The 14,422-nt window shown below is 37.8% G+C and overlaps 3 protein-coding genes across 4 annotated transcripts; all 3 read right to left on the bottom strand.

Annotated features, from left to right (window-relative positions):
* Positions 1–1,138: 1,138 nt before the first annotated feature.
* On the bottom strand, positions 1,139–2,342 carry LOC144565488 (uncharacterized). Its single transcript, XM_078315256.1, has 4 exons — positions 2,238–2,342; positions 1,905–2,157; positions 1,709–1,806; positions 1,139–1,636 (listed from the first exon to the last, which is right to left on the bottom strand). The coding sequence occupies exons 1-4, from the start codon at positions 2,340–2,342 to the stop codon at positions 1,139–1,141; spliced, it is 954 nt and encodes a 317-aa protein (XP_078171382.1).
* Positions 2,343–3,764: 1,422 nt separating this feature from the next.
* On the bottom strand, positions 3,765–7,458 carry LOC144565180 (sugar transport protein MST3-like). The gene is made up of 4 exons (XM_078314856.1): positions 7,261–7,458; positions 6,843–7,165; positions 4,681–5,310; positions 3,765–4,553 (listed from the first exon to the last, which is right to left on the bottom strand). The coding sequence occupies exons 1-4, from the start codon at positions 7,391–7,393 to the stop codon at positions 4,065–4,067; spliced, it is 1,575 nt and encodes a 524-aa protein (XP_078170982.1). The 5' UTR covers positions 7,394–7,458; the 3' UTR covers positions 3,765–4,064.
* A 1,232-nt stretch (positions 7,459–8,690) lies between these two features.
* LOC144565370 (diacylglycerol kinase 1-like) lies at positions 8,691–12,346 on the bottom strand. Of its 2 annotated transcripts, none has more exons than XM_078315106.1 (13): positions 12,318–12,346; positions 11,505–11,718; positions 11,291–11,413; positions 11,068–11,196; positions 10,892–10,977; positions 10,688–10,811; positions 10,536–10,584; positions 10,382–10,464; positions 10,166–10,233; positions 9,703–9,777; positions 9,535–9,622; positions 9,339–9,455; positions 8,691–9,250 (listed from the first exon to the last, which is right to left on the bottom strand). In XM_078315106.1, exons 2-13 carry the CDS (start codon positions 11,703–11,705, stop codon positions 8,996–8,998), a joined length of 1,398 nt encoding a protein of 465 aa, XP_078171232.1. In that variant the 5' UTR covers positions 11,706–11,718; positions 12,318–12,346; the 3' UTR covers positions 8,691–8,995. The 2 variants fall into 2 exon arrangements, with proteins under 2 accessions (XP_078171232.1, XP_078171231.1); XM_078315105.1 differs by lacking the exon at positions 12,318–12,346 and adding an exon at positions 12,144–12,311.
* Between the last annotated feature and the right edge of the window lie 2,076 nt (positions 12,347–14,422).

The raw sequence follows: 14,422 nt of genomic DNA, 5'->3' as shown, positions 1-14,422 counted from the left end.
TTTTATAAGATTGGCGCAAGTCAAATGATAGTTTTTCTGTGGACAATTAGATGCTTCATTTTATAAATTTGTAGAATTAATGTGATCTTAGTTGCTTGTTCAATTCAGTGTTGTAAAAATTAGCCTGATTGATTAATCAGTTAATTGTTGGTGGTGATCAAACCGTCATAATTTTTTTTGACTAATCAGCTGATTATTTTTTATTAATCGTTTAACGTGCCCTATCCGTGCAATGACCACATATCTTTATTCACAACAATGCTCAATTAGCGAGCCAACACTTGAAGTGGTCACATTATTTTCGTTAATTTCTACAACTACAAGCATACATAGAAAAGACGGCCATTTTTATTAATATCCTAATTAAAAAACTTAATTTTAAAAATGACATTTTTTTTTGTTTTTTTTTATTTATGCCCCAACCGCCCCTCTTACGGGCGGCCCAAAACTCAGAGTGAGGCGCCCCTCTTACGGGCGCTCAATGCCTCAAGTCAGGCGCCCCTCACAAGGGCGGCCCATGCCTCAAGTGAGGCGCCTATAAAACGGGCGGCCCATAACACTAGTGAGGCGCCCCTTCCACGGGCGGCCCACCATGCATCCCTATTCAGTTTTTTTCTCTCTCCTGCTCTGTGCACAGTAATCAGCGAAAAATTTGGCGATTTTTGACGATTTTCAGGTGATTGCTACAGGTACGTTATTTATTTTAATTGAAATTTTATTAATTATTATTAGTCATTACTGTATCATTAGTACATAATCATTGTACAATTACTGTATAGATACTGTAGCAATAACTGTATAGTTACTACCCGTTATAATTACTGTACAATTATTGTATAATCAGTGTATTGTTATAATAAACTTGCTATTTTTCTTGTGTGAAGTTTAATCGTATGATATTGAAGTTTAAGTGTACTGTTGCGCTTTTAAATGCTTAGTTATAATATGATATGTAATATTTCGATTTGTTATGACTATGATATGTAATATGATTTGTTTCGATTTGTTAAATGCTTAGTTATAATTGACGAAAATGACGAAATATAAAGTAGAAAAAAACATAAAAGCCAACATGAATACAGTCCCAACGTCAGAATACTACAGTCAGAACTACATCATAATAAAAAAGACTCTGCAATCATCCTCGTCTTTTCTTTCCGGAGGGAGACAACCTAGGAGCCGCTATGCCTTTGCCATCCCTGTGCGGCTGCACGCGCCTCTGTATCTGCCTCTGCGGGCTCACATCTCCTAAGTCCTCCTTTCCCATATCCTCATCATCCTCTCCCATATCATCGTCCTCCTCTCCCATATACATGTGCTGCATACCTGTACTGTGCTGCGTACCTGTACTGGCTGCCCATGGATCCCATAGACCAGCTGACTCTGCATCGGCTGGCGTAGTACGCAGCTCCCATGGATCTTGCTCCCAGCTTGCAGCATACGTGTCAGGAGGCGGTGCGCCAAATAATGCAGAGACAAAGCCATCTGTAGTCTGAGATGCACTCCCACCAGCCTCAAAGTCGTGCTCCATCTCCACTCCATATCGTGGTCTGTGGGAGGCAATCACCTCTGCATCTGTATCGAACGGGGGCTCCATGCTAAAACTGGGATTGGCATTCCAACGAGGTGCTCCATCCTAAATTTAAATAATGTTAGATTTGCTGCATGAAGAGAACTCTACAATAAATAATAAAAAGCGGTAACTTACCGGGCCAAGCTCTACCGGAACTCCATATTTATTTCTATAAGCGTCCCATCCTCTGGTCCCCAACACCCAGTGGTGGAATGCCCAACCTGAGTCATCATCTGCATAATTGAATAAAACCATTGTGAGTTAGAACAAATAATTTGAGGAAAATAAAACCATTGTTTGTGTCCTACTTCTAATATTAACTTGTAATTACCTGCAGGAAGTGGCGGCATATCATGAGCGTAGATGGCCTCTGGTCGGTAATTCGGATTCCGCGGTGTCTTCTGTATCTCCCGCCAATTGATGTTCTCATTAGAGTCGCGCAGCATGCCAATGAGACGGCCTTCAAAACCACTTGTCTCCACGATTGGTGCAGTGTGCTCGAGCATTTGGCATCCTATATGTCGCCAAGCATCCCTCGCCATGCACACCAGGCTGTGTCCAACTCCTCTTATAGCTGTCAACAGCTGCACACAACATGATTTTGACAACAGTAAGTAATTAAAATTTCCAATTTTTAATTAAAGTATGTTTAAGTTGTACTTACTGCGCGAGCATTGATTGGATCCCAGGGCATATAATTGCTGGATGAATCCATCAGCCTACGCCGAAGGGTGTCGCCGTAATGGCCCGTAAGGTAGACTGTCGACATGCCCCATTTCTGGTACCAAACGGCGTATCTCACATCACCGGGACCAGCACCCAAATCTTGATATACATGTAATTTACTTGAAAAAAAAATGTCATTTTTAAACAAATATTGATATACTTCAAAATAATTAGTTTTACTTTAAATTAATTTGTATTGATATATACATGTTTTTCGTTAACTATCACAAAAATAATTTTCAAAATAAAAATATGCATATTTTTTAAACCATAAACCCAAACCCTCAATTTTTAAACAATTCAAGCAATTGAACCATAAATTCTAACCCTAAATTGAACCATAAACCCTAAATTTTGTAAGTAATTCACAATTTACAACCATAAACCTTAAATTGAACCATAAACCCTACATTTTTTAAGCAATTCACAATTCACAACCATAAACCCTAAATTGAACCATATCACATTCAAGCAATTCAAGCAATTTTACCATAAATCATAATCCTAAATTCGAGCAATTGAACCAATTCAAGCAATTCGAGCATTCAAGCAATTTAAGCATTCAAGCATTCAAGCATTCAACATTCAATTCGAGCAATTGAACTATAATTGAATCGAATCGAATCATATTCAACAATTCAAGCAATTCAACCCTAAACTCTAATCGAATCGAATCGAATTACATTCAACAATCAATAATCACATTCAACAATCAATTTAAACTAATCGAATCGATTCGAATCCAATCACATTCACAATTAAACCCTAACCCTAACTCTAACCCTAAATTAAACTAATCTAATCGCAAAAATAACTTACTTTCAACAGAGGAGGCAGTGGCTCGGTGGTGCAGCGGCTCGGTGGTGCAGCGGCTCAAGGCAATGCTCGGTGGTGCAGCGAGCAAGGGAGAGAGAAAGCAAGGGAGATGAGAATGTGGCGGTGGGGAGAGGGTGGTGAGGCAACGGCCGGCGGGGCGGAGCAACGGCGGGGTTTTTTGGTTTTTTTCCTCTGGTGCGGAGGCGATACAGAGGGAGAGAAAGGGACAGAGCGAGAGAGAAAGAGGGCCTCGGGTCGTTGTAATTTAATGGATTATGGGCCGCCCGTGTAAGGGGCGCCTCACTTGAGGAATGGGCCGCCCATGTGAGGGGCGCCTCACTTGAGGCATGGAGCGCCCGTAAGAGGGGCGGTTGGGGCATAAATAAAAAAAAACAAAAAAAAATGTCATTTTTAAAATTAAGTTTTTTAATTAGGATATTAATAAAAATGGCCGTAGAAAAGAGGGCTCAAGTCGTTTTAAGTTTGTTCATTTGCCTGAGGATCCTCTCCGCACAAAGCGGTTTATCAAAAAAATGTTTGATTTTACATTAAAAAAAAACATTTAAAAAAATAAATAAATGTCGAAATTAACGATTCTTTATTAAGAAAATTTTGACGATTTTAAAAGCATTAAATTCAAGCTCATGTATATTCCAAACAATCACAGGCGACATTATATATGTCCATTATTATATGTCCAAAGTGTTCCTAATCATTAAATTTCCTTCCGAATAATTTCCCTTTAGGCCAATAAAGCCCTAACTAAGGCATGCACTCTAAATAAAATACGCATAAAGATTGAAACTAATATCACCAAGCACCTATCCCCTATACCAAACATATATAGAAGCAAATTCTTTTAGTGACTTTTTATATAAACATGTATATATATAAAGGAAAGTAAAACACTGTTCTATTAAACCAGGCAGGCAAGCAGAACCGCTATGGATCATACACCGGTACCCTTTTGCTTTTGCTTGCCATTAGACATTTCGACTGCATTACTACCGAAATGAATGTCCTCATCAGCGATGAACCTTCCCCAGAACCAGTGTCCCTTCCAGACAAGAACCATCTCTTCAATCGGCACATTTTTTGTCTCAGGCATAAAAAATGCGATGAAGATAGTCATTATGACCACCCATCCACCAAAGAAGTAGAACAAGCCGAACTTCAGGTGGCAAAGCATTGAAAGGAAAGCTTGTGCAACGGCAAAGGTGAAGAGCATGTTAACTGACACGTTGATGGATTGTCCGGCCGAACGGATCTCCAGAGGAAAAATTTCACTCGGCACTAACCAGCCTAGTGGGCCCCATGACCAGGCAAAGCCGGCCACATATATGCAGATGAAGGCTACCACAAACCCTGCATATACCTTTGGCATGCTTCCTTCGCCACTTGTACCAAACTTGATCGCAATCAGAGTCCCCACAACAATCTGGTAAAGAAAAAAAATTAAACAAGTTTAATGGGATTCTGTTATTAATTACATGTTTAGAAAATTACTGTTGATTTGCTATCATTAACAAAAAATTTCGTAAATAAAATGTTGTTGATTATTTTACCTGGCAAATGAACATCTGGATACCACCTTGCAAGAACAGCTTGCGGCGGCCAAGCTTGTCAACCGTGAAAATAGAAACAAGTGTGCAAAGTACATTAACAACCCCTATGATCACTGCAGAAAGCAAGGATGAATTGTTTCCAAATCCGAGCGTCTTAAAAAGTACTGGCGCATAGAATTCAATTACATTGATGCCGGTGAGTTGCTGGAAGGCCGGAATCATAATGGCCATTGTCAATTGTGCACGATACTTGCGCTTCAATATGTTAGACCAAGGATGCTTGATCTTCTTTGACTCTTGGCTAGCGACAACAAGGTCATTGTACTCTTCATTGATATCATCAGTGCCACGTATGCGACGCAACATCTGCAGAGCAGCATCATCATAACCACGGTCGATTAAAGAGTTTGGGCTGTCGGGAAGGAAAAGAGAACCAAGGGTTATGATGGCAGCAGGAACAGCAGCCAGTGCCAGACTTAAACGCCAACCCCATCCAGCCTTGATTTTGTCAGAGCCATAGTTGATTAGGTTTGCACATAGGATGCCAATAGTTATCATGAGCTGGAAGCACATGTTGAGCATTCCACGGAGCCGTGCCGGGGCCATTTCCGATAGGTACACTGGTACAGACTGTAAAGTAAATAGAACAAAATTTTAGGATATATATTTTTGTAATCTAGAAAATGGAATTAAGAGTCAATAAGTCAACATTCTCTGATTATTGAATGTTTCGAAGAAAAGTAGGGGAGATGTGAAATGAAAGAGAATTCTACGCTCTATTCATGGCAACTGGCAAGATGTCTTTTTGAATCTTTTTAAAAGTAAAAGAGTAGGTTGCATCATTGACTGAGTGACTTGATTTGTATAAGTAATAAAGAGGAATACAATTCAATAAAAATTATATTTCAAGTTCCCACCACTTGCTGTCCATTCACAACTTATTACTTCTTATTACAGTTCCATATTTGTTTTGACATTTCAATATTATATTAACAATATTCGAACACAAATATATTGACTGAAAGTCGTTGGTTACCAAATTTAAACACTGTTGATGGCAATTCTGCACACATATTAGAAGTTTTACTGCAGCCAGAAAATTCCGATTCAATTTTTTTTTTTTTTAGTAATAAATTTGGGAGTCAAAACCATCAAATTTAGTTTAATATTCACAAGGAATCTCTTAATTCGGATTTCAAACCTGAGACTTTCTACAAAGAGGTCATTGTTTTTGCCACTAGACTGGGTTCTCAATTCCGATTCATTATTAGAAAGCAGAAAAGAACAGAGATAGTTCCCTATGTCGAAATTAAGAACTGTCTGTTTTTTTGGAAAAACTGATAGTGGCTATCAGTATGTACAAATTAAGAACTGTTTGTTGGGGCACCTTATTGGGGATTTCTTTTTCTTCTATTTCCTTTTCTAATAGGTCAAAATTGAATAGAGATACCAGCAGTGTTTCAAAATTAAATGAAACCAAATGTTGAGACTGAGAATTCGCTGAGTCGACCCAAGTAGAGCTCAAGGAAGTCAAATTAAGTACCAGATAAGTAGCTAGACTAAAGACTATCCAAACTAGATAAGTATAGTACAGAGGCCAATATGTATTCAGCTTCCTAAAAAAAGCTAGAACGTAATAATTTCTTTAACAAAATATATACTCTTCATATTTTAATGCTTATTTTAACTAATATGTTGACTGGTACAAGTACAACATATGCTGCAGCTCTATATTTTTATTTCAAACGGTGTGGCCCCCACATATATAATAACAAAAAAGAGGGCTACGCCAGCTTGGACTAGCAAGTAATTAACAAGCACCGTTTTCTTTTGGTCAAAACTAACAGTTACTTTCTTAATTAAAATCTCTTACGCACGACTCTTAAAAAGTTAGTAATATATATATCAATTATTCAACAATTGGGATCATATATTCAACGTAATATGTTAAAAATTCTAAAAGGAAACGGATAATAGGACAACTAGTCAAAAAAGAAATTCACATGCGCATAATTAAATCTCCCCCAGTTGAATAGAATGGTGGGTTTAATATGTAAAACCTTAAATCACATATTGATATGAAGTGTTTGTAAAATGATGAAGAGTTCTAACACAACACATATTATGGGGGGAGAGAGAGTTGGATGGTGCAATATTATTACCTGATTAGCAAATCCAACACCGATACCGAGAAGAACACGGCCGAAAATCAGCATTAAAACATTCTCAGCAGCACCATTCAAAGCAGCGCCGATTAAAAACACGAGACCTCCACCAAACATGGACCACTTCCTTCCGAACAGTCTGGTAAAAGTCGATGCAAAGAATGAGGCAACTAGAGCAGCAAGGTACAGAGATGATGTAAACAATTGCAGCAGTTGGCTGTCAAACTTGCAGTATTGGTTTGTGTTGGTATCCTCTTTTTGCTTCCGGTACACGGAAGGAAAAAACTTCTTCAAGAATGGGTCCATAGATGTCACACCGCCTTCAAGTTAAACATGCACACAAATCAATCAAAACAATAGAAACAATATCATGAAAGAAAAACAAAAATGATGTCATTTGTAGGCTTCTATTTACCTGTTATTCCAAGATCATAGCCGAAAATAAGACCGCCAGTGGCGGCCACGATGCATGTGAGCAACACAAACATAGTTAACTTGCCAGGGTACTCCTTTCCCCCAGTAGCGCTAACAATGGCCCCGCCTGCCATTTTGAGAGAGAGAGAGAGAGAGAGAGAGAGAGAGAAACGGAGGCTTTAGGACTTAATTAGGAACTGGGTGGATACAGTAGATTTGAAATATATAATGCACGAGAGAGATATCTTGATGAAATATATAATGCACGAGAGAGATATCTTGATGAACTAGTGGAATAGTCAAGTGGACAAAGCAAACTATTCAAAAAGAGAGACGTTAGATGAATGTGATGCGCCGATTTTTCAATAGAAAATCGTGTCAAATTCATATTAATATATAGATGCGATCGTTATCTTAATTTTGGATGTTCTGATTATATCCAGGCTTACTATCTGCTGCGTCCACATCAGCATGTCATCGTCAGGCTTCAATCTTCCGGCCGGATTCCGCGTTCTATTTTGTTCGTTTCTTTTATTTTAAATTTAATATATTTCCCTTTCTCAAATAGGTAAATATTCAAAACACGGGTAATTGCGCTACAATTTCAAAATTCTTTTCAATACGCTAAAGTTGGTCAAACAATTTTGCATGGACTAGAACAGTGTACATGTGAAACAGCTTGGATAAGGTTTGAAAATCTAACTAAAATCACGAACCAGGCAAGACTTTTCTAAACACTCATGGACAAAACCTAAAAAGCTATCTATAAATGGCTTCTCATTTCTCTCTATATCGTTTATCTTGAGGATTTAGTTTTTTTTTTTTTTTTTTTTTTTTTTTTTATTCATGTTTTTATTTGACCCGTAAGTGTATTGCAATTGTTAATCACGGGCTCTGAACGAGTTAATTTATTCACGGCCTGCCTCATACCTTGATGTTATTTTTTTCAGGCCAGAATACGTAATTATTAAATGTCACAACAAATGTTAATGGGCCTTTAGAGAAAAGTCCAAATGAGAAAATATATGATATATTTTTATCTGAAGGGCTGTCAGGGGATTTAAAAGAGCACCCCTGGCTATGAACGTGTAATGCTCTCAGGTACAATCATTCATTGGTTCTCTCTTTCATTATACTGATTCAATTGAAAAAATCCTAAGCAAACCTGGATCATTTGCTTCAGGTAGAATGGTGTAATTGTGCCTGGCTAAATGCACTTTAACATCCAGTTAAAGCAACTTTCTAGTTAGCTAGGTCCAATCCTGACCATCTAATCCGAATCAGACAGTCCAATTATCCAACCCGTATATTAAAATAAATTGAATCCGTACAATTAAGGATGAGCACCTCAAGTGCAATTTCAAGTCTAACTCTCAACTGTGTAACCATAACTCTGCCATAGTAACACCAGATACTAAGTGTAGAAATTACTGGTATGAAATAATGTACATTTCCTGCATGAAGGAACATCATTATGTATTTTCACGTATAAACATATTATAATAGTAAACGCATATGTCCACACAGCAATATACAAATATGGGAACTAGCTCAAAATCAATCACAACAGAACCTGTTAATTCAACTTCAGCTAAACAGATGACTATATACTGAGGGAAGCAATCAAAAGGTTAGCCACTGTGTATAATCATCCCACCTTGCTCTTGCACACGGAATATTAACAAACAAAATCAGAGAGACAAAGTAAACACAACTAAAAGATCAAGGCATCTTCTTTAAGTACTGCTGCCTTCAACAGTGCTTTCAGATGATTCATCAAAAGATTCAGTCAAGTGAGAAGTAGAACCGTTGTGTATGCTTCGAGCAATACAATTTCCAGTTGCAAGGATCTTAATTTGACCAAGATGTGAAATCTCCACTACTACCTTGCCGTCATCCTCTGGAAGAGGTTGTTTCCATGGTTCCCCATCTACTCGCATGTATGCGTGGTTAACTGCTCCCTTACGGAACTTGAATTTGACCCGATGTGCCTGCATTAAATATAGGAGCCTATAATTGTCAATCAGAGTTTTAGTGGGGTTTGGGTATATAGCATGAAATGCCTTGATAATACAGTACCTGCGCAAGCCGAGTGCCATGTCCCTTGGGAGTGAGCAAAACAAGCCCGTGCCAACCGTCCTTAAATCCAACAATCTCAAGGAGACCATCATCAACATATGGTGCTGTTAAATCCCTCTGCACATAACCAATTTTCAATAGCAAACATTCAGCAAATAATGCACTGTATTATGAGAACAATATATTATGAGCTCACCTCTCTTTGCTTCTTGTTATCTGGTGTGCCCCAAGGGTTCAATCCACCAGAAAAGCTAGGCAGGTTTAGACATACTATCGACCTAATACTGCACACCGACACAGTAAATCAGGTATCCGACTGATGGAAAAATACAATAATACAAGTAAAATATATATAACAACTGACCTATGAGGGATATGAAGCTTTTCCCAGTGGCCATGATTCTTCATAATCTTTACCTTAGCAAGTTGCGCAATGTTCCTGTATTTTATTTAAACATCCAATCAAATTATTTACCATATATTAGAGAACCACCATTCTAAAAATTTCACATAACTGATAACAAATTGGTTTGATTAGAGCTGAAGTTTACCCAATTCAAATCAACAATCTAAATCATAATAAACTGGCAGATCAACTAAAGCACAAACAAGTCTGACCCAAACAAAAGTAAACTTACAGGAATAAAAAATGAACAAAAGCAACCCGAATGGAAGCAGTTGATGTAAAAATTGTCTCTTCATCGTTATTTACAAAACAACCCAATTAACTTATTTTCCATCCTATAGTCAATAGGGAATCAATCTTGGTTTCTTTGGTAATGTAAAAATTGTGTTGTGTTTACACAGAGAAAGGGAGAGGAAGTTACCGGGACACTGGATGAACCAATGAGGCACAAAACCAGCCCTGTGTGAAACCCAGCTTAACATATGTTTTCTGCACTACAAATGAAACTATGCTTCAAACTTTGTCAAGCAACAGTAAACATTCATTACATTTTTAAACCAACAGATAGCGAGTACTCCAAATAAACAAACAATGGATCATTTGAATATGTAAATTTGGACATTTAATCCCAAAAAACCTGATTTAGAAGCTGGTTCTTGAATTTTTCTGGATGCAACTTCCTCTCGGAGTGAAAAGCATATGATACTTGTGCATCCATTCCTATTATCAAAATAGTTAAATCATTACAACATAATTACATGCATAATTATACCACCATCAAATGAGCTTACCCATGCTGAAGTAATTCCAAAATGCCCCTCGAAATGCACAATTATTTTCCTAAGGAGAAAAACAGCAACGTACATCACTATAGTTTCAAGAATATATACATGAGAAAATATAAGGAAAGAAGTAGAGAGCATGAGGGCAATTTGGTCTTTACCATGTCCTCTGTGTCTGTTTTGGGCACAAGATGGAGGGTGCCTAATGACTGGGGCAAGTCAATAGGTGCAAATGCATCATGAGGTAACACCTTAGGGGCCCGCATCCTCATAACAATATCCCAGCTGATTTTCCAGAGAGAAGCATCAATCAGACATTAATGGATTTAATTATATTTTCCATAAAATCAAAGAAAAACACACACCCATCTATCTTCATCTCTCTTGCAGCCGATACTTCGTTTAAAATTGATATGACAGACTGTCTGTCAGTTCCTGGATTTTTCTTTCCCTATTAGTACATTGTAAAAACTCTGTTAACAATTTCATACCACTTGAAATTCATTAATTAATTAATTATTTTGCACAAAATGAGACATACCCAACCAAGAGAAAACGGAATGTTGTTTCCCGTTCCTAAAGGAATGGTAGCAATAGGAGGTGCATTAGACAATTTAAGATCACTAATTACTCCAAAAAGCCAACTTGCTGTACCATCACCACCAGCTACCTGTTCAATTATATTTTCCAAACAAAGACTTTCAATAAAGAACTCACCGCATGTTATACTTCAAAGAGTAAATTAAACAAATTAAATTACTCACAATTAGCCTAAGCCGCTTCTGAATTTCTGCAGCACCATTATCTCCACTGGATATCAATCTCTCTAGATTGTCATAAATCCTGCACAAGATCTTATCTGGAGTATCCTCTCCTAAATTGAAGACCTACCAATTCAACTTTTAAGTGGTTTAAAATTAAATTTTGCAGTTTATTGGACATGTGCCAAACACTAGTCAAACAAAAGAAAGCAAGAACCTGTAGGGGGTTGAGGATCTGACGACATGTCAGAAGCAAACCTGCACCAAGCTGGCCCCCGCTTTTGGTGTTTATGAAGAAAATTACTGGACAGGTGGGTACACAAGGGATGATGTCTGCCCGTAATTCTGGTACCAGAAAGTAACTGGGAATATAAAATTGTTTCCGAAGAAGTTCAGTGTTGGCATCGCAGTCTGCCATTTTGTTTCACAAGCTGCACAGTCAAATTTAATGTTAGTAGCACAAACTTATTTTAGAAGCATTGCCAAATTTAATGTTAGTTCCACACTCATAGCACTATGGTTATGAGTGAGAGATCAATCAGTAGATTTTAATATGTTTGGTTTAGGTCTAAGTACCAAATTGCCAATCCCAATCAAATCTGGAGTATGTATGTATGTATGTATGTATGTATGTATGTATGTATCGATCGATGGTGGTAAAACAGGAAGAGGGATTATAAAATCTGAAAAGCAACTTTAATCCGAGAACAAATCCCACTCCAAATCTCAAAAGTACAACCTCTTTACAAGTGAATCTTCTTCACTGATGAAAATCATGAACCGAATAATAGCAGTAAACAATTTTAAAAATTTTGGAATTAAAAAGAGAAAACATGAATTGGAAGTTGGAACATACCTCTAAAGGGAGAAATAACCAAAAGCAATGGGTACCTAACGATACCTACTCTACTCTATTATACTCTGGATCGAAAATCGGAAAGGACTAAACTAGGAGGCAACTTTAATTAAAGATAAGGACAGCGAAGAATCTGAGAATGTCACTCAGTACAAGGAAAGCACAATTACTTACTTGAGAAGTGTCGTCATTTACAATTTTTTTAACTGTTCGATAATCGATACGGCGTCTTGAGAGCGTATCGTCTGCGGAGGTTTTCCTGCGGTGCTGTGCGGTGGTTTTGATCTGGTCCGTTCGTTTCAGATCGGACGGACCAGATCAGATCTTGCCCGAATTTAAAAAAAACGCAAAATTTGGTGAACCCGTAATCCAGCCCGTCCGATCCGAAACGAACGGACCAGATCAAAATCACCGCAGGAAAACCTCCGCAGAGGATACGCTCTCCGGTGTCTTCGTCGCTTCCTGGGAATTCGAATCCTCCCAGTCAACTCAAATTTTGATTTTAGATCTGGACCGTCTGATTTTAAATCTTTACCAATATTGATTTTAGATCTGATCCCACGGTTCGGAAATAAACTCAAACAGTACGTTAATGCAGAGGATGCGGTTACCGATTCCTGGTCCCCTCGTTAGTCGTTACGTTAAGTAATGATAATTTATTAGTTAATAATAATGTACATCCAGCCACGTTTGAGGAGAATGAGATCTGAATCGTCAATTTCAGTCTGACACAAATCTCAAAGCAGATTATTAAAAAAAAAGTGCTTTGTACAATTGGGCGAACAAAAGAAAGAAATTAAAGTGGGATGTGAATATGTGATGATGTGATATGCCAAGTCCAATTAAAACATGGGGGTTTTGCCAAATAGGACATTAATTATATGCCGTTGCCTCTACCAAACATGAACATCATACCAAATCTATATATATATATATATATATATATATATAGAGGTAGGCTAATATACAATCGATTGTTCTGAGGTCCCGTACAACCAAGTCATTTTCTGATTTTTAAAGTCGAAATGATCGATCCAAACCGTTCATCTTGTTCTCCATATTAATATGTGTTTGGAGACCAAATTTTACATTTTTCTGAATTTTTTTACTATTTATTAAGCCACTTTGAAAACCGCTGATCCAACGGTGGCTTAACAAAACAGTAAAACCAGAAGCTACCGTTGGATCAGCGATTTTCAAAGTGGCTTAATAAATAGTAAAAAAATTCAAAAAAAATGTAAAATTTGGTCTCCAAGCACATATTAATATGGAGAACAAGATGAACGGTTTGGATCGATCATTTCGACTTTAAAAATTAGAAAATGACTTGGTTGTACGGGACCTCAGGAACAATCGATTGTATATTAGTCTACCTCTATATATATATATCTCCTCTATATTATGCACCTTAAATTGAATTGAATGACAGAAAATTGTGTGGTTGGGATTTATTGATCTAAATTTGAATTGAATCTGAGTCATCTAAACAAATAATCTGCCTTCTTTTAATTAAATACACCATTTCTCTGCGTAGAAGTCCAACTTTAGTTCAAATTGGACCCGCTACATGTACAGCCACACATCTTGTCACAAATATTTTTGTTATGCACCGTTGGATCTGAATCAAAAATCGTGCAAATTGAATCTAAGATGCAAAAAAAAATTCGCTGGAGGCGCTTCTCCCAGCGAATTATTTTTGTTGCTCGTCTTCCTCCCCGATCCCTTCTTCTCAAAGAAAAGAAAAAAGCCCTCATCGCCTCAGACCCGCGCCGCCCAACTATATCTCTCTCTCCCAACCCTAGCTTTCGTCTCGCAACAGAGAAGAAAATGATTCTCCTAAGGTCGCTCCGCTCTCGGCTACGGTCGCCATCCGCTGGCGCTGGAGCAGCGGTTTCGGCGTTCTCGACTTCTGCCGCAGCCGTGGAGGCGGAGCGGACGATCAATAAGGGGCCGAGGAACGATTGGACCAAAGATGAGATCAAGGCCATCTACGACTCCCCTGTTTTAGATCTCCTTTTCCACGAGGTATATTTACTAGCTATCAATTTGCATTTTTTTTTTTTTTTTGAAAAATCTCTCCTTTTACTCTCTTCAGTGATGATCGAATGATGTAGTTCACCACTGATCCTTGAAGTATCGAGCTACTTTATCTTTATTCACTGTACCTTGAAGTAATTTAGTTGCATTTGTGTAATAAATATCCATTTTCTGGAGTAATTTACTAGGAAAGTCTCTTCAATTTGATCTATAATTAGAAAAAAGGAAGTCACTTGTGTTGA

This window comes from Carex rostrata, chromosome 14, assembly GCF_964058835.1.
Source record: "Carex rostrata chromosome 14, lpCarRost1.2, whole genome shotgun sequence".
NCBI classification, from domain to species: Eukaryota; Viridiplantae; Streptophyta; class Magnoliopsida; order Poales; family Cyperaceae; genus Carex; species Carex rostrata.
Note: the sequence above shows the minus strand (reverse complement) of the source record. Positions and strands in the feature narration are given on the sequence as shown.

What these genes read in the sequence shown, in the direction of transcription:
- LOC144565488 (XM_078315256.1), bottom strand. Translation starts at nt 2,342, where the DNA reads ATGTCGACAGTCTACCTTACGGGCCATTACGGCGACACCCTTCGGCGT. An exon ending in TATGCCGCCACTTCCTGCAG is followed by an intron (nt 1,807 to 1,904) that starts GTAATTACAAGT and finishes TCAATTATGCAG; the next exon opens with ATGATGACTCAGGTTGGGCA. An exon ending in TTCCGGTAGAGCTTGGCCCG is followed by an intron (nt 1,637 to 1,708) that starts GTAAGTTACCGC and finishes ATTTAAATTTAG; the next exon opens with GATGGAGCACCTCGTTGGAA.
- LOC144565180 (XM_078314856.1), bottom strand. Translation starts at nt 7,393, where the DNA reads ATGGCAGGCGGGGCCATTGTTAGCGCTACTGGGGGAAAGGAGTACCCT. An exon ending in CTATGATCTTGGAATAACAG is followed by an intron (nt 7,166 to 7,260) that starts GTAAATAGAAGC and finishes TTTAACTTGAAG; the next exon opens with GCGGTGTGACATCTATGGAC. An exon ending in GTGTTGGATTTGCTAATCAG is followed by an intron (nt 5,311 to 6,842) that starts GTAATAATATTG and finishes TTTACTTTACAG; the next exon opens with TCTGTACCAGTGTACCTATC.
- LOC144565370 (XM_078315106.1), bottom strand. Translation starts at nt 11,705, where the DNA reads ATGGCAGACTGCGATGCCAACACTGAACTTCTTCGGAAACAATTTTAT. An exon ending in TTGGTTCATCCAGTGTCCCG is followed by an intron (nt 9,778 to 10,165) that starts GTAACTTCCTCT and finishes AATAAAATACAG; the next exon opens with GAACATTGCGCAACTTGCTA. An exon ending in ATGGCACTCGGCTTGCGCAG is followed by an intron (nt 9,251 to 9,338) that starts GTACTGTATTAT and finishes TATTTAATGCAG; the next exon opens with GCACATCGGGTCAAATTCAA.